This window comes from Pleurodeles waltl, chromosome 7 (genome assembly GCF_031143425.1).
Source record: "Pleurodeles waltl isolate 20211129_DDA chromosome 7, aPleWal1.hap1.20221129, whole genome shotgun sequence".
Lineage (NCBI taxonomy): Eukaryota > Metazoa > Chordata > Amphibia > Caudata > Salamandridae > Pleurodeles > Pleurodeles waltl.
Window position 1 is genome coordinate 412,571,296 of NC_090446.1, and position 17,677 is coordinate 412,588,972.

Consider the following 17,677-nt stretch of genomic DNA (forward strand, 5'->3'; position numbering starts at 1 on the left):
CTGCTGCTGCTGCCAACCCCTCAGACAGGCATCTGCCCTCCTGGGGTCCAGCCAGGCCTGGCCCAGGATGGCAGAACAAAGAACTTCCTCTGAGAGAGGGTGTTACACCCTCTCCCTTTGGAAAATGGTGTGAAGGCAGGGGAGGAGTAGCCTCCCCCAGCCTCTGGAAATGCTTTGTTGGGCACAGATGTGCCCAATTCTGCATAAGCCAGTCTACACCGGTTCAGGGGACCCCTTAGCCCTGCTCTGGTGCGAAACTGGACAAAGGAAAGGGGAGTAACCACTCCCCTGACCTGCACCTCCCCTGGGAGGTGTCCAGAGCTCCTCCAGTGTGCTCCAGACCTCTGCCATCTTGGATACAGAGGTGCTGCTGGCACACTGGACTGCTCTGAGTGGCCAGTGCCACCAGGTGACGTCAGAGACTCCTTGTGATAGGCTCCTTCAGGTGTTGCTAGCCTATCCTCTCTCCTAGGTAGCCAAACCCTCTTTTCTGGCTATTTAGGGTCTCTGTCTCTGGGGAAACTTTAGATAACGAATGAAAGAGCTCATCCGAGTTCCTCTGCATCTCTCTCTTCACCTTCTGCCAAGGAATCGACTGCTGACCGCGCTGGAAGCCTGCAAACCTTCAACATAGTAGCAAAGACGACTACTGCAACTCTGTAACGCTGATCCTGCCGCCTTCTCGACTGTTTTCCTGCTTGTGCATGCTGTGGGGGTAGTCTGCCTCCTCTCTGCACCAGAAACTCAGAAGAAATCTCCCATGGGTCGACGGAATCTTCCCCCTGCAACCGCAGGCACCAAAAAGCTGCATTACCGGTCCCTTGGGTCTCCTCTCAGCACGACGAGCGAGGTCCCTCGAATCCAGCGACTCTGTCCAAATGACCCCCACAGTCCAGTGACTCTTCAGTCCAAGTTTGGTGGAGGTAAGTCCTTGCCTCACCTCACTGGGCTGCATTGCTGGGAACCGCGACTTTTGCAGCTACTCCGGCCCCTGTGCACTTCCGGCGGAAATCCTTTGTGCACAGCCAAGCCTGGGTCCACGGCACTCTAACCTGCATTGCACGACTTTCTAAGTTGGTCTCCGGCGACGTGGGACTCCTTTGTGCAACTTCGGCGAGCACCGTTTCACCCATCCTCGTAGTGCCTGTTTCTGGCACTTCTCCGGGTGCTACCGGCTTCAGAGAGGGCTCCTTGTCTTGCTCGATGTCCCCTCTCTCTGCTGGTCCAATTTGCGACCTCCTGGGCCTCAGCAGCGTCCAAAAACGCTAACCGCACGATTTGCAGCTAGCAAGGCTTGTCGGCGTTCTTTCGGCGGGAAAACACTTCTGCACGACTCTCCACGGCGAGAGGGATCCGTCCACCAAAGGGGAAGTCTCTAGCCCTTTTCGTTCCTGCAGAAACCTCAGCTTCTTCTGTCCAGTAGAAGCTTCTTTGCACCCGCAGCTGGCATTTCCTGGGCATTTGCCCATCTCCGACTTGCTTGTGACTTTTGGACTTGGTCCCCTTGTTCCACAGGTACCCTAGATTGGAAATCCACAGTTGTTGCATTGCTGGTTTGTGTCTTTCCTGCATTATTCCTCTAACACGACTTCTTTGTCCTTAGGGGAACTTTAGTGCACTTTGCACTCACTTTTCAGGGTCTTGGGGAGGGTTATTTTTCTAACTCTCACTATTTTCTAATAGTCCCAGCGACCCTCTACAAGGTCACATAGGTTTGGGGTCCATTCGTGGTTCGCATTCCACTTTTGGAGTATATGGTTTGTGTTGCCCCTATCCCTATGTTTCCCCATTGCATCCTATTGTAACTATACATTGTTTGCACTGTTTTCTAAGACTATACTGCATATTTTTGCTATTGTGTATATATATCTTGTGTATATTTGCTATCCTCTCACTGAGGGTACACTCTAAGATACTTTGGCATATTGTCATAAAAATAAAGTACCTTTATTTTTAGTATAACTGTGTATTGTGTTTTCTTATGATATTGTGCATATGACACTAAGTGGTACTGTAGTAGCTTCACACGTCTCCTAGTTCAGCCTAAGCTGCTCTGCTAAGCTACCATTATCTATCAGCCTAAGCTGCTAGACACCCTATACACTAATAAGGGATAACTGGGACTGGTGCAAGGTGCAAGTACCCCCTTGGTACTCACTACAAGCCAGTCCAGCCTCCTACAGGAACCACTGGGTTAGATTATGAGTTAAGTAAGACACTTACAAGTCTCAGTTCCTGGGCATAGGCAGCCCACCATTGGGGGTTCAGGGCAACCCCAAAGTTACCACACCAGCAGCTCAGGGCGGTCAGGTGCAGAGGTCAAAGAGGTGCCCAACAAAAACAAAACATACGTGCCTATGGAGAACAGGGGTGCTCCGGTTCCAGTCTGCCAGCAGGTAAGTACTCGCGTCCTCTGGGGACAGACCAGGGGGGTTTTGTAGAGCAGCGGGGGGTACACAAGTAGACACACAAAACACACCCTCAGCGGCACAGCGGAGGCTGGGTGCAGTGTGCAAAGCAGGCGTCGGGTTTTGTATTGGTTTCAATGGAGTGACCCAGGGGTCACTCTAGCGGTGCAGGCAGGGCACGGGGGGCTTCTCGGGCTAGCCACCACCTGGGCTAGGCAGAGGGTCGCCTGGGGGTCACTCCTGCACTGAGGGTCGGTTCCTTCTGGTCCTGGGGGCTGCGGGTGCAGTGCTTGGTGCAGGTGCCGGGTCCCTTGTTACAGGCAGTCGCGGTCAGGGGGAGCCTCTGGATTCTCTCTGCAGGCGTCGCTGTGGGGGTCGTCTCGGGCTACTCACGGGGTCACAGTCGCCAGGGAGTCCTCCCTGTGATGTTGGTTCTCTGGATCTTGAACCTGGGGCGTCGGGTGCAGAGTGTGAAGTCTCACGCTTCCGCCGGGAAGAGTGAGGTCTTTGAAGTTGTAGAAAAGTTGCAAGTGTGTTGCAGATTGTTGAGCAGAGCCGCTGCTCACAGGAGTTTCTTGGTCCTGGGGGTCAGGGCAGTCTTCTGAGGCTTCAGAGGTCGCTGGTCCCTGTTGGATGCGTCGCTGGTTGCAGGTTTTTGACTTAGGAGACAGGCTGGTAGGGCTGGGGCCAAAGCAGTTGTCATCTTCCGTCGTCTGAGCAGGGCTTGTAGTTCAGCAGTCCTGGTTTCAGGTTGCAGGAATCTGATTTCCTGGGTTCTGGGGTGCTCCTAAATACTAAATTTAGGGGGGTGTTTAGGTCTGGGAGGGCAGTAGCAAATAGCTACTGTCCTGGAGAGTGGCTAGACCCTCTCTGTGCCTCCTCCCTGTGGGGAGGGGAGGCACATCCCTAATCCTATTGGGGGAATCCCCCAACACTAAGATGGAGGATTTCTAAAGGCAGGGGTCACCTCAGCTCAGGGCACCGTAGGGGCTGTCCTGACTGGTAAGCGGTGACTCCTTGTTTTCCTAATTATCTCCTCCAGCCTTGCCGCCAAAAGTGGGGGCAGTGGCCGGAGGGGCTGGCATCTTCACTAGCTGGGATGCCCTATGGCGCTGTAAAAAAAGGGGTGAGCCTTTGAGGCTCACCGCCAGGTGTTACAGTTCCTGCAGTGGGAGGTGAGAAGCACCTCCACCCAGTACAGGCTTCGTTTCTGGTGTGACAAAGGCACTCTCCCCATGTGGCCAGCAACATGTCTGGTGTGTGGCAGGCTGGCAGAAACTGGTCAGCCCCACACTAGAAGTCGGATTGGTATTCAAAGGGCAGCTCTAAGATGCCCTCTGGGTGCATGTTACAATAAATTGCACACTGGCATCAGTGTGCATTTATTGCGCTGAGAAGATTGATCCAAAACATCCCAGTTTTCAGTGTAGCCATTATGGAACTGTGGATTTCGTGTTTGACAAACTCCCAGACCATATACACTTATGGCTACCCTGCACTTACAATGTCTAAGGTTTTGCTTAGACACTGTAGGGGCATAGTGCTCATGCACATCTGCCCTCACCAGTGGTATAGTGCACCCTGCCTTAGGGCTGTAAGGCCTGCTAGAGGGATGACTTACCTAAGCCACAGGCAGTGTGAGGTTGGCATGGCACTCTGAGGGGAGTACCATGTCGACAGCCTTTTTCTCCCCACCAGCACAAACAAGCTGTGAGGCAGAGTGCATGTGCTGAGTGAGGGGTCCCCAGGGTGGCATAAGACATGCTGCAGCCCTTAGAGACCTTCCCTGGCATCAGGGCCCTTGGTACCAAGGGTACCAGTTACAAGGGACTTACCTGAGTGCCAGGGCTGTGCCAAATGTGGAAGCAAAAGTACAGTTTAGGGAAAGAACACTGGTGCTGGGGCCTGGTTAGCAGGGTCCCAGCACACTTTCAATCAAAACTTAGCATCAGCAAAGGCAAAAAGTCAGGGGGTAACCATGCCAAGGAGGCATGTTCTTACAATGATCATCAACTGGCCAAGATCAAATCAACCACAACAATGAAAATAAAATGCTGACCTTTGCCAATCCAGACAGAAGCTCCAGTGCTGCCAACGATATACTCATATCCTGTCTCCACTGCGAGTTCAGTCTTTGTGTTACCAGGTGAATGCTGCGCATCAGGAGTCCCGCTGCAGTATCTGTATGAAGAGCTATGATGTAAACCCAATATCAAAAAACCACAGGAAGGGAAAACAACTAAGCATTAGTTACGTGAAGCACAGCAAAACATTACGCAGAAACCAATAGAGCTGGAGGAATGACACAGGGAACGAAGAAGTAAATAACATCCACAACTAGGAGTCGATTTACAGAATTTGTTAGGTTATTTAAATATCACACAATGTTTCCACCACATTAAACATTTCTGAACAAAACTTCAAGCGCTTATGAAGCTTACTTTTATCATTTTAGTTGGAAATAACATACATGTTCCTAATTGCTAGAACAGAGTTAATAAAATGCATTCTAATGTATACAAATAATAAAATATAAATTATAATGAATGGTACAATAACATAGTGTGATTTAAAACCATGGGTACAATTTTCATCTGTACACTTACATTAACAGCCTTTTTGTAAAAACGACAATAAACGTGGTCTAAGAATTCCACCAATCTGCCTCCAAATTGGCAGTCTTGTGAAGAGAAGCAGAATCTTAGTATTGCTCCCCAAATGGAATAACAGTTGGTTGTGATAAATGTAGGAGGCTGGCCTGGCTTGTAGTGGGTACGAGAGGTACTCACACCTTGTGCCAGGTCCAGTTATCCCTTATTAGTGTAGAAGAGGTGTTTCTAGCAGCTTAGGCTGATAGAAGGTAGCTATGGCAAAGCAGCTTAGGCTGAACTAGGAGTCATGTAAAGCTCCTACTATACTACTGGTGTCATATGCACAATATCAGAAGAAAACACAATACACAGAAGTACTAAAAATAAAGGTACTTTATTTTTATGACAATGTGCCAAAAGTATCTCAGTGAGTACCCTCAGTATGAGGATAAGATATATACACAAGATATATGTACACAAACCAAAATTATGCAGGTAATAGCAAGAAAAGTAATGCAAGCAGTGTAAAGTTACAGTAGATTGCAATAGGAGCACATAGGTATAGGGGCAACACAAACCATATACTCCAAAAGTGGAATGCGAACCACGAATGGACCCCAAACCTATGTGAGCTTGTAGAGGGTCGCTGGGACTGTAAGAAAACAGTGAGGGTTAGAAAAATAGCCAACCCCAAGACCCTGAAAGGTAGGTGTAACGTGCACCTACTACCCCCAGAGAGCACAGAAGTCGTGATATGGGGATTCTGCAGTAAGAACAAACACCAACAATGCAACAACAGTGGATTTCCGGGCCTGAGTACCTGTAAGACAAGGGGACCAAGTCCAATAGTCGCAACAGTGTTGAGAGTGGGCAGGAGCCCAGGAAATGCCAGCTGAGGATGCAAGGAAGCTGCCACCTGTTGGAAGAAGCTTGGAGTTCTGCAAGAAAGAAGAGGACTAGGAACTTCCCCTTTGGAAGATGGATGTCCCACATCGCGATGAAGCTTGCAGAGGTGTTCCCACGCAGAAAGACCTCAAACAAGCCTTGCTAGCTGCAAGGGTCGTGGTAGAATTTTTTGGGTGCTGCCGTGGCCCAGAAGGGACCAGGATGTCGCCACTTGGAGGAGCGCCCAGCAAGTCAGGGAGCCCTCACAGAAGCAGGCAGAACCCGCAGAAGTACCTGAACAGGCACTTAGAAGAAAAGTGAACCGGAGTCCACATGAAGTCACAAAAGGGAGTCCCACGACGCCGGAGGACAACTCAGAAGGTTGTGCACTGCAGGTTAGAGTGTCGGGGACCCAGGCTTGGCTGTGCACAAAGGAAATCCTGGAAGAGTGCACAGGAGCCGGAGCAGCTGCAAATCACGCGGTACCCAGCAATGCTGTCTAGCGTGGGGAGCCAAGGACTTACCTCCACCAAACTTGGACTGAAGAGTCACTGGACTGTGGGAGTCACTTGGACAGAGTTGCTGAGTTCCAGGGACCACGCTCGTCGTGCTGAGAGGGGACCCAGAGGACCAGTGATGCCGTCTTTTGGTGCCTGTGGTTGCAGAGGGAAGATTCCGTCGACCCACAGGAGATTTCTTCAAAGCTCCTGGTGCAGAAAGGAGGCAGGCTACCCCCAGAGCATGCACCACCTGGAAACAGTCGAGAAAGCCGGCAGGATGAAGCGATACAAGGTTGCTAGTAGTGGTCTTGCTACTTTGTTGCGGTTTTGCAGGCGTCCTGAGCAGTCAGCGGTCGATCCTTTGGCAGAAGGTGAAGAGGGAGATGCAGAGGAACTCTGGTGAGCTCTTGAATTCGTTATCTGGTGAGATCCCCAAAGCAGAGACCCTAAATAGCCAGAAAAGGAGGTTTGGCTACCTAGGAAGGAGGATTGGCTACCAAGAGAGGTAAGAGCCTATCAGAAGGAGCCTCTGATGTCACCTGCTAGCACTGGCCACTCAGAGCAGTCCAGTGTGCCACAGACACCTCTGTTTCCAAGGTGGCAGAGGTCTGGGACACACTGGAGGAGCTCTGGGCACCTCCCCTGGGAGGTGTAGGTCAGGGGAGTGGTCACTCCCCTTTCCTTTGTCCAGTTTCGTGCCTGAGCAGGGCTGGGGGATCCCTAAACTGGTGTAGACTGGCTTATGCAGAGATGGGCACCATCTGTGCCCATCAAAGCATTTCTAGAGGCTGGGGGAGACTACTCCTCCCCAGCCTTCACACCTATTTCCAAAGGGAGAGGGTGTTACACCCTCTCTCAGAGGAAATCCTTTGTTCTGCCTTCCTGGGCCAGGGCTGCCTGGACCCAGGAGGGCAGAAACCTGTCTGAGGGGTTGGCAGCAGCAGCTGCAGTGGAGATCCTGGAAAGGCAGTTTGGCAGTACCCGGGTTCTGTGCTAGCGTTGCTGCCTGACAAAAATCCAGGGCTGGAATGCCCTGTGCTAGTGCTGTGGCAGCAGCAGTAGCTCTGGTGGAGTGAGCTCGCAAACCTTCAGGGGGGTTGCTTTTTAGCCAGAGCGTAGCACATTTTGAAAAGGCCCTCTTCTGTACCGCCTTCCCCTTCGTTGCACCCACATATCCCACAAAGAGTTGATCGTCCACATGGAAGTCTTTGGTACGATCAAGATAGAACGTCAATGCTCCTTTTGGGTCCAGACGGTGGAGTCTCTCCTCCTCATGAGAGGGATGTGGGGGTGCATAAAAGGTACTCAAGGAGATGGACTGTCCGACATGGAAGGGTGTCACTAACTTAGGTAGAAAAGAAGCCCTTATGCAAAGCATCACTTTGTCAGGATGTATGGCAAGAAAAGGTGACTTAGATGACAGAGCCTGGAGTTCACTAACTCTGCGGGCAAAAGTAATGGCAACTAAAAAGACAGTCTTTATAGTTAAGAGCCTTAGAGGATAGTTGTGAAGCGGTCAAACGGAGTACACATAAGGTATGTTAAGACCAGGTTGAAATTCCATTGGGGCATGATGAATGGGGTAGGAGGAAAGAGATTCTGTGCGCCCTTTAAGAAACCTCCCAACTATGGGAGATTTAAATAAGGTAGGCTGATCAGGTAACCAAGAAAGCAGAGAGATATCCCTTAAGAGTGCCCAAGGTGGAACCCTGCCGGGCAAGGGAAAGAATAAAGAGAAGAACTTAAGAGAGAGGAGCAGATAGATGATCGATAGAATTGTCGATGCACCAAGCCACAAATTTCTTCCAACGACAGGCGTATACAGTTTTGGTTGAGGGACGCCTGGCTACCAAGATAACGTCACAGACCTCGGGTGACAAATCAAAAGACGTCAACTGTTGCCTCTCAATCTCCACACATGAAGTTGCCAAGTTGACAGGTTCGGGTGGAGGACCTTCCCCTGCTGCTGCAACAGAAGATCCTCCCGAAGGGGCAGTCTGATCGGAGGAGCTATGGCCATTTGCAAAAGCTCGGGATAAAAGACTCTTTGTGCCCAGTCCGGAGCCACTAGTATTACTTGGGCCCGGTCTTGCCTGATCATCTTCAGAACTCTGGGCAGAAGTCGTATAGGTGGAAAGGTGTACACAGGAGGCCTGAATTCCGCTTGAGACGAAAAGCGTTGGAGAACGAGTGCCGCCTTAGAAACTCCAATGCGCTGAACAGCTGACATTGCGCGTTCTCTACGGAGGTGAACAAGTCTAACCAAGGTTCTCCCCACTGGAGGAAGAGACCTTGCCCCACCTCAGGATGGAGACGGATCGACCAAGCATCGTCGGCTGGGTTCATCTGCTCTGGCATTAAAGGAGCCTGCCAGGTGTTGAACCACCATGAAAATGCCCTGATGTTCCAGCCAAGTCCAGAGGCGAAGGGCCTCTTGACAAAGGGTCCACAACCCCACTCCGCATTGTTTGTTGCAATATCACATGGCGGTGGTGTTGTCTGTGAACACCTGCACTGTTTTCCCCTTGAGGGAGGGAAGAAATGCTTTCAATGCTAGTCGAATCGCTCAGAGCTCCAGATGATCGATATGGAGCCCGGTTTCTGCCGAAGACCAGATGCCTCTGATCTCTGCCTCTCCCATGTGGCCACCCCATTCCAGGAGTGACGCACCTGTCACGACCGTAATATCTGTTTGGGGAAAGGAGAGGGATCTGCCCTTGACCCAATCCTGATTCGTTAACCACCACTGCAGGTCTTTCGCAGTCCCTTCCGAGATCTGGACCTTGTCGGAGAGATTTCCCCTGATGCTGCGCCCACTGGAACTTCAGGTCCCACTGCAGAGCCTGCATATGCCATCTGGCATTTTCAACCAGCAGGATGCAGGAGGCCATGAGGCCCAGCAGCCTCAGAGTCATTCTCACCGAAATCCGGGACAGAGGCTGAAACATCGGTATCATAGCCCAAACATCCTGGACTCGATTTTCGGGAGGATATGTCCAAAACTGCAATGTATTCAGAACAGCTCGGATGAAAGGGAGCGTCTGAGAAGGAGTCAAGTGCGACTGCCACACGTTGGTAGTGAAGCCCAGCGAATGCAAAAGATTTGCCGTAGTCTGGAGGTGGGAGACAACTGTCTGGGGTGAGTTTGCCTTCAACAGCCAATCATCGAGGTAGAGGAAGACTGGGACCCCTAACCTGTGCAGATGAGCTGCCACCACTACCATCACTTTTGTGAACACCCGAGGGGCACTGGTAAGGACAAAGGGGAGCACGGTAAACTTAAAGTGCTCGTGACCTACCACAAATCATAGGTAACGTCTGTGGGCCGGCAAGACAGGAATGTGTAAGTATGCGTCTTACAAGTCCAACGCTACCATCGGTGTCATAGCCTGAAAATCCTAGATTTCCTTATGATGGCGTATCCTGCCACCCACTGGCTCCTGATGTTCCCAAGGACTAGGAAGGCTTGGAGGCTGTAGAGGGGGTGGGGGTGGACTGAGCGACCGGCTGGCTCCCTGATCCCTAGGAGTGTAGGATCCCGCGTCCGCGGCCACGCAGGGGCTGCACAGCATGCACGGGTCGCTGGCCAGGGGGAAAAGGACACGGTTGGCGCCCCTTCCACAGCCACGAAAGGGGCGAAAGGCGGACTGCTGGGTTCTAGGTACGGGCGCGAGGCCAAAGGACCGAGCCGTGGCTAGGGAATCCTTAAAGCGCTCCAGCGGCGGGTCCGCCTTGTCCCGAAGAGACGTGTGACATCAAAAGGAATGTCCATCAAGGATTGCAGGACACCCCTGAAAAGCCAGATGTTTTCAGCCAGACATCTCAATGCCACCACTGAGGCAACCGATCTGCCCAGAGAGTCGGGCTTATCCAGTCCAAAATGAATCATGAACTTAGCTGCATCCCTCCCATTTGTTACGGCTTGGGAAAGGACAGTCCGGGCCTCCTCCGGAACTGCATGCAGTACTTGCACGACCGTATTAGCGGCCCAAAAGGCATGCGGTGTTCACGGACCGCAGCGCTAGACTGTTGGACGAAAACAACTTCTTCCCCAAATTATCCAGTCTTTTTGCTTCTCTATCCAGGGGTGCAGCAGGGAATGCACCAGATGAAGAAGAAGCCTGGATGACGCTCAGGCGTGGGATGTTGGGTCAGGAATTTCGGGTCTGACGGCGCAGGCCGATGGCGATGGGAAATCGTCCTATTCACAGGAGCCCCTGTGCTGGTTCTGGACCAAGTACCCAAAAGGACGTCTGTCAGTGCTTCTTTTAAGGGGTACAAGGGGCTCGGAAGAGGAAGACCCTGGCTGAAGCACGTCGGTTAGGATGTTAGGCCTAACCTCCACAGAAAGTAGCTGGAGGTCCAGGACCTCAGCTGCCCTTCTCACCACTATAGACTAAGAAGCACCTTCCTCCGTAGCCATGCTAGGAGGAGAGAGCATACCAGTGTCAGGGGAGGTGTCTAGACCACTGGCATCATCCAAATCCTGCACCCAATCCATTTGGGGGTCAAGCTGGTATTCTAAAGGGTCCAGCGTCCCCTCCATACTCTCCCCGTATCCATACCACCAAGAATAAGGGTCTGGATCAACCCTGGGCCCAGAAGAGCCCTTAGAGAACGGAATCTGAGTCGATCGACTTTGTTCTGGCTCCAGGTCGTTGGGTCTGAGGATGGGATTGACGTCGATTGTGGGCACAAACGACCTCAGGAGTGTTGACGTGTGACCCAACCCCGGGGAAGTTCGCCAGGGCACGAGCGGCGCCGGGACAGATCCGCGCGTAGGCTGGCGCAGAAAGAAAAGAACTGACATCAGTGTACCGGGGTGGCGCCCATATATGACCGCGACATCATCACGGCGAGCACTACGCCAACGACGTCCGTAGAGTCGACCAACACCCCCAGGATGGCGCGCAGAGGTACTGCTCGAAAAAAAAATCTCCGGATCCAGTCTGACGCCTGGGGAAATTCAAAGGTAAGGAATCTGCAACTAGAAGTCTCAATCAGATCCTTTGTTTAGTTTGCTACAACTGCCTCTACGTGCCTGAAAGAAAGTAGCATCTTTCAGATCTAGTTACCCCCACTTTTTTGCCAGGTGTCAGGGTATTTTTGACTGTAGTACACTGGTATCCTGCTAACCAAGACCCCAGTGTCTCTGCTCTCTCCTCTAAATTTGGTTGCTGGTAAACTGTTTGCCCCAAAATTCACATACTGATGCACCTATTTAAGTCCCTAGTATACAGTACTTTGATACCCAGGGCATTGGGGACTCCCATGGGCTGCAGCAAGTATTATGTCACCCAGGGGTCCCATGCAAACTGTCTACAGGCCTGCAATTGCAGCCTGCGCGAAATGTTGCATGCACCTTTCATTTAAGATATAAGGCTTGCCTTATAGCCTGGTCACTGCACTAAGACAATGTAATTCATCCCTCTAGTAAGCCCTTCAGCCCAAGGGCAGGGTGCATGTCCCTAAAGTAAGGCTACTCCCTGCATGAGCAGAGTAGCCCTACAAACCCCAGACTCTATTCTCTGCGCTTTTAAGTGTGGGGATGCCATGTTAAGGTATATAGTGGACACTGGTCAACACGAGTGGGCCAACTATATAATGGCTTCTCCGAACATAGGCATGTCTGGTATGAAACCTGTTGGAATCATGCAACTACATTGATTGCAGTTCTGGCTGCATGATCCCCCCCGTACTCTGGGGGTTCCTTGGAGGATCCCTCAGTTCTGCCTGTGCAGCCTTATGGGGTCTGGCTGCCCGCCCACGCTGCTGCCGACTCCGGGCACTGTTCTGCCCTCCTGCTTGTAAGCCTGGCCCAAGCAAAGGAAGGCAGAACAAAGGATCTCCTGGAAGGGAGAGGAGTGACCCTCTTCCCCTGTGTATTAGGTGTCTATGGGCTGGAGTGGCCTCTGGGCACCACCAGACTGCTTTGAAGGGCACATTTGGTGCCCTCCTTGCATAATGCGGTTTGCACCAGACCAGGAACCCCCTGTTTCGCGCTCTGGCGCAAAACCGCACAAATGACAGAAGTGACCACCCAACTGTCCAGCTCCTCCCCTAGGGAGGTGCACAGAGCTCTGCCAGATGGCGGATTCATTCTGACATCTTGGAAACAAGGTAGGCAGAGGCCCCTAGGAGCATCTGACTGGTTAGGCCAGAAAGATGGCGTCCCTGACCCCCTTCGATAGGTGGGACACTCCAGAGAGTGACCAACCCTCTTTTAGGGTTAAGGGCTCCCCAGATTCGTATAACAAGACTCTACCAGGAACTCCCTGCAAGACATCTTCTGCTCCTGGCCTCTGTAACCACTGTTGGTCTGCTTTGGAACTGAAACAAGACTGTGTCCAGTTGGGAGGGCTCCAACTGCAACATTGATTTTCCACCTCATGTAAGGTTTCTGCAACATCCGTGGCTGTGCATCCACAGGGATTCTGTTTGCATCCAAGAAGCAAGAATGAATCTCCCTTGGCATAAAGGAGTCACTCCCCTGCATCCACAGGCACCTCAAGACAACGACGACTGGCTGGTGGATCCTGATGTCCCACGGACAACGAAAAGCTCTGCAACATAGGTGGTGGTTCTGTGGTCCTCTTCAGGTCCCTCTTGTCTGCTGATCCACTTGGTAGACGGTGGGCCCCTGCTGCAGCCACTAAAACCGCACCGCTGTGCACAGTGACTGCTGCCCTTTCCATGGCTTGTTTGCTCTTCTTCCAAGGAGTTATCAGGCACCAAGAAGCCTCAGCCTCCACCATTCTAACTCCAAGATCAGGTTCTACTCTGCAGCTCCTGCAACGTGGGACTGCTGTTTTGTTGTGCTTTTGATGTCTTCCTGCGACTTCTTGTGCTTGTTGCCAGTAGGTCACTTGTGGTGATGCAATCTACTCCGGCTGAAAGTCTGCCCGACTCATTTCCAAGGGTCGAGTCAGTAGGACCTTGCTGGTCCTCAAAAACCTAGAACATACCTTGCAACTGCTATTTGCATTTGTTAAGTCTTGTTAGTGGCCCTGCTAGTCACTGACCCTCCTGCATTCCGGTGACAGATGAGGGACAGCTCGTGGGTGACTTCAAGGATTTCCTGCATCCCCCTGGACTCAGCAGCTAGACTTCTTCACCGTCCTGCAGGAAATTCAGCTCCATGAGGGTGGGCATTGCCTACCTGCACCGCCAGGGCACCCTTGAGTGGTCTGGACACTGTTGCCTTCTTTACCAAGTGCTTCTCATCCGCGGGTCGCAACAGCATTTGGACCATTGAGGCTTCCATAGACTCCAATGACTGTCTCAGACGCCACTTCAACCCTATGCATCTGGGCTCCATGGTGTATGTACTCCTGTCTTCTAGAGATCCATAGGTGGGGACACTCTCTAACCTTCCTTGTGCCAACTGGTTTCCTCAGGGACTACTGGGAAGGGTCCTGAATCCATAAAACTCCAACCGTGATAGTCCTGTGTTAGTCTATGGGACACCCGGCTCGATAACTACTCTGCACTTGTGCGCCTGTGGGATCACAGTTACTTTGGTAAATCTTTATTCCCGCTGCCCCTGGGATCCTAACACACTTACCTTGGTTGGGCACTTCCATTCTCATACCACTTTCTTAGTATATGGTTTGTCGTCCTTCCCTCCTCCATAGGTCCCCATTTATTGCTATGCTATTTTTGCTTGTTTCTAGTTGTAAATTTTGTGTGGGGATCTCTCCAATTGGAGATATACCAATGCTAATATAGTCTATAGTGTTCTAATAAAGAAACCTTAATTTTTGCTACACTTAGTGTGGTTCTTTCTTGTGTACAGTTACTGACTATTGTGGTATTGCAAGTGCTTTACACTCCGTGTAAGTAAGCTTTAGCTGCTCGCCACAGCTACCCCTAGAGAGCTTTTGTTATCTGGACACCTAAACACTATCACTAAGGGTTGCCTGGACTCAGTATAGAGTGCCACACCATAGGTATACACTATAAAGTGAGCCAGCCTCCTACAGTGTCGCACAACAATGACATCTTAGCCTTTGTCGAGAGTTGCCCCTACAACAACAAACCCAATAGCTGGTGCCACAGTTCTGTGCTAACTTCAGCTCTTGCTCCTCACTCTGCACCAGCATCTTGTGGAAGCTCAGCAGACTCTCAGCCATCACCACAGTAAAGAAAAAAAAAGTCCATAAATTAGTTTTACATCCCTATGTTAGTGCCAAAAAACAATACACTATATGCAATGCTCGCTTATTGTAACCAAAACATTAGTACAAAATAATTATAGGTTAGTTTTCAAGTAGGGGTGTCTGGGGTCAGGGAACTTATGTCCTGTGCCATATGCGTGCTGCTTCTGAAGTTCCAAATCCTATCATCATGGCCATAATATATAACATCTGATGAAAACCAGAAGCTGTGTACGCTCAGCGGATCTTGTCTCTGCATTTCTTATCCTAACCTTGTCAAACATTTCTTGGTAAGTATCTAAGACTTGAAATTATTTTGAGGTTTCGATTTTTATTTTCATCATCTCAGCATGTTACCTTTCCTTCTCTGAGTAATGTTAAAAGTTTGTGTGACATCATTTCAGGTGACATTGTCATGTATTGCTAATCAGCCCTCACTCCTAATAGTTTTAAAAACTTGAAAGATTTTAACGGATGACCAGCAGGAATTTCCACCACCGGTTATCTTGTGTGGCTCACATTTAGCATCCGTGAAATGTGTGGAGGTAATCTGTTATTTTTCGTGCATGCCCCTGGCAATGAAACAATGAAGCTCTGCAAACATCTGAGTTTCTTATACAGGCTAACTTTTCCAAGAACTAACATGTCTAAAGGTGACAGTACAGCATGGTCTCAGGGCGAGTAACTATTTGGAGTTGGGACAAGCAGAGGGAGTGGACGAGAAGACCAGAGATACCGAGATTGTTTAAGAGGAGAGCCATTGCAGGAGGCCTGGGGACACTACCGACTGTGAGAGACAGGGCTCCAAAGAAAGTGACACTAGGGGCCGGTGTTGGGTGTCTCCGCCCCTGTCTGCTGATAGAGTGCAGCCAGAGAGGGGGCATAGAGCACGGCCAGGGAGGGGGCTCTGCTTTGGGGGGGGGGGTGGGGGTTGCCAGGCAGCTTATGGCGAACTGCGCAATGGAAGGGAAGTGGGAAGTGTATAAACAGAGAGCGAGAGCAGTGAAAAGGAACTCCGGCAGCAGCGGTTGAGAGTAGAAGAGGTGGCTGTCCTCAGAAGCAGACAGACCAAAGACCGATCCTTTCTCGAACTCAGACTCCCCTCCCCCCGCAAACCTCTCACCCAGGTGCTCTCTGCTCACCGGAGTACATTAGCAAACTCCACCACCCGCCCCGGCATCACAGCTGCCACCATGTGGGGCCCAACAGCAAGCATGAGACCTTGGCCCTAAGGAAGAAGCACATCGGTTAAGTGTCATGTGGTCGTTCTAGCACTGCCAGGTCTAGCATCAGCCATCTGCTGAGGGAAAATGCGCAGTCTGTTGAAATGCAGGGTGAGTTATGCTTAGGCACTAGAAAAAGGTTGGGTATAATTAATGGTTTTTACGATTCTTTTATTCTGGCTACAAATCCGTTGCTCATCTGTGTTGAAAGGTTTCTCTCCAACACCAATATAAGAAATATTTTGCAGAATTCTGTTTCCTCAATGTAACAACAATCATGTAAAGCAGTCCAGCGACATGTCCAAACACCATACCGCCATGAAGCACGAAGCAAAATAAAAGTACCACGACCTTCAGCACGGTGCCAGATAGGCAGGTCTTTGGCTAGTGTCCAATGAGAAGTTACTGGAATGAGTACTTGGTCCACAGACAACCCGATGGTCAGAACAGCGAATAAGACAACAGGAAGTTCAGCAGGATGACTCAGGAGGATGTGCAGATGGTGTGCTGGCCAATCAGAAGCACGTAAATCAGACCAATGTTGGACTAAGCCAATGGTAAGCTCAGGTAAGCAAGGGGCTTGTCCTGAGTTTTTCTTAACAATAGTTTGTGCAAGCAGCCCACAAGCACCTGTGCAAGGGAAACCTAAAAAAGCAGGCTCTGTGGTACTTATTTTTACAAGCAGGATCCAAAGCTGATGTCAGGTATCCCTGTGTTGTATTGCTATATGTTTAGACTGTTTAGTCAGTATATTTGTAATTCTCTAGAGTATTTAAAGCAGTTAATTCTACTTTTGGTGATCAAAATCTTTCAAATAAGGGCCTTGCACTCTTGGCAGGGGGTATTCGCAAGAGTGGTTAATGGTGGTATACGGTTGTCTGCAATGACCTTTCAAAGATTCAAGGTCAGCGTGGTCACTCCATATAAAATTTCAGCTTGATTCAGGGAAAGTTATTATTTTGCAGCAGCCAATACTACTTAAGCAAGGTAAACTTAAGTTTTGGATATTAAAATGTATTTTGAATGCAGGATTCTCATTGGATTTTTTTGTAAAATGCAGGACTAGTCGACAAGGAAGTGCTTTATAGCTCAAGGTGATGTTAAACTGGACTTAACCAAGACGCTAACCCACAAACACCTTATAAATGAGCAATGATGCTCAGCATTTTGTCTGAACCGCTTGCCATATTCTACCAGTGTAATGTTAAACTAGTAAATTGCTAACAGGTTTTCTCTCAATGATCCACACCTCATGTAAGTAAACTGTTCAAGAGTATTCTGAGAACCGAAGTGCAGCTAAAGTGAAAATTTCCATTATTTAACTCTCCGACATTAAATTTTTCCTGGATGAGCAGTTCTAACTGGTATAGTGCAAAACTATACATTACTTTTTATGAAGCCTGTAGTAAACTGGGTTCTGTTTGTAGAACCCGCCAATTCTTTCCTGGTGCTATTATGGTTTGGACTGTAGTGCACTGGGATCCTGCTATCCAGGACCCCAGAGCACGTGCTCTCTCACCTAAATGTAGTTTTATTTTATTTTTTTCACACTCACAATTTTCATACTGTTGCACCCATGTAAGTCCCAAGTATATGGTACCTAGGTACCCAGGGCATTGGTATATCAGGGGCCCCTATGGCTGCTGCATGTATGTTGGCACCCATAAAAGCCCATGCAAACTGTGATTGCAGGCCTGCCATTGAGCCTGTGTGAAAGGGTGCATGCACCATTTCACTGCCAAACCTAACCACTGCACTTAGACATAAGTCACCTCTCTGGCAGGCCCTTCAGACCAAGGGAACGGCGCATGTATGACGGTACCCGTGCATGAGCAGGGTACCCCTACAGAACCCTGGCCAATTCCGGGTCTCTGTAAGTGCGGGGAAGACATCTTAAGGTATGGAGTTGGCATG

At 50.2% G+C, this 17,677-nt stretch overlaps 1 protein-coding gene across 4 annotated transcripts in view; it reads right to left on the minus strand.

The window, feature by feature from the left end:
- RALGAPB (Ral GTPase activating protein non-catalytic subunit beta) overlaps nucleotides 1–17,677 on the minus strand; it is a 1,713,320-nt gene that overhangs the window by 936,020 nt on the left and 759,623 nt on the right. For 2 of the 4 annotated variants that reach the window (XM_069243900.1, XM_069243901.1), the window contains one exon: nucleotides 4,468–4,589. In XM_069243900.1, the coding sequence (XP_069100001.1) occupies nucleotides 4,468–4,589 (122 nt within the window). Of the gene's footprint in view, nucleotides 1–4,467; nucleotides 4,602–17,677 lie in introns of all 4 variants that reach the window. The other 2 variants (XM_069243898.1, XM_069243899.1) reach the window with 1 other exon arrangement.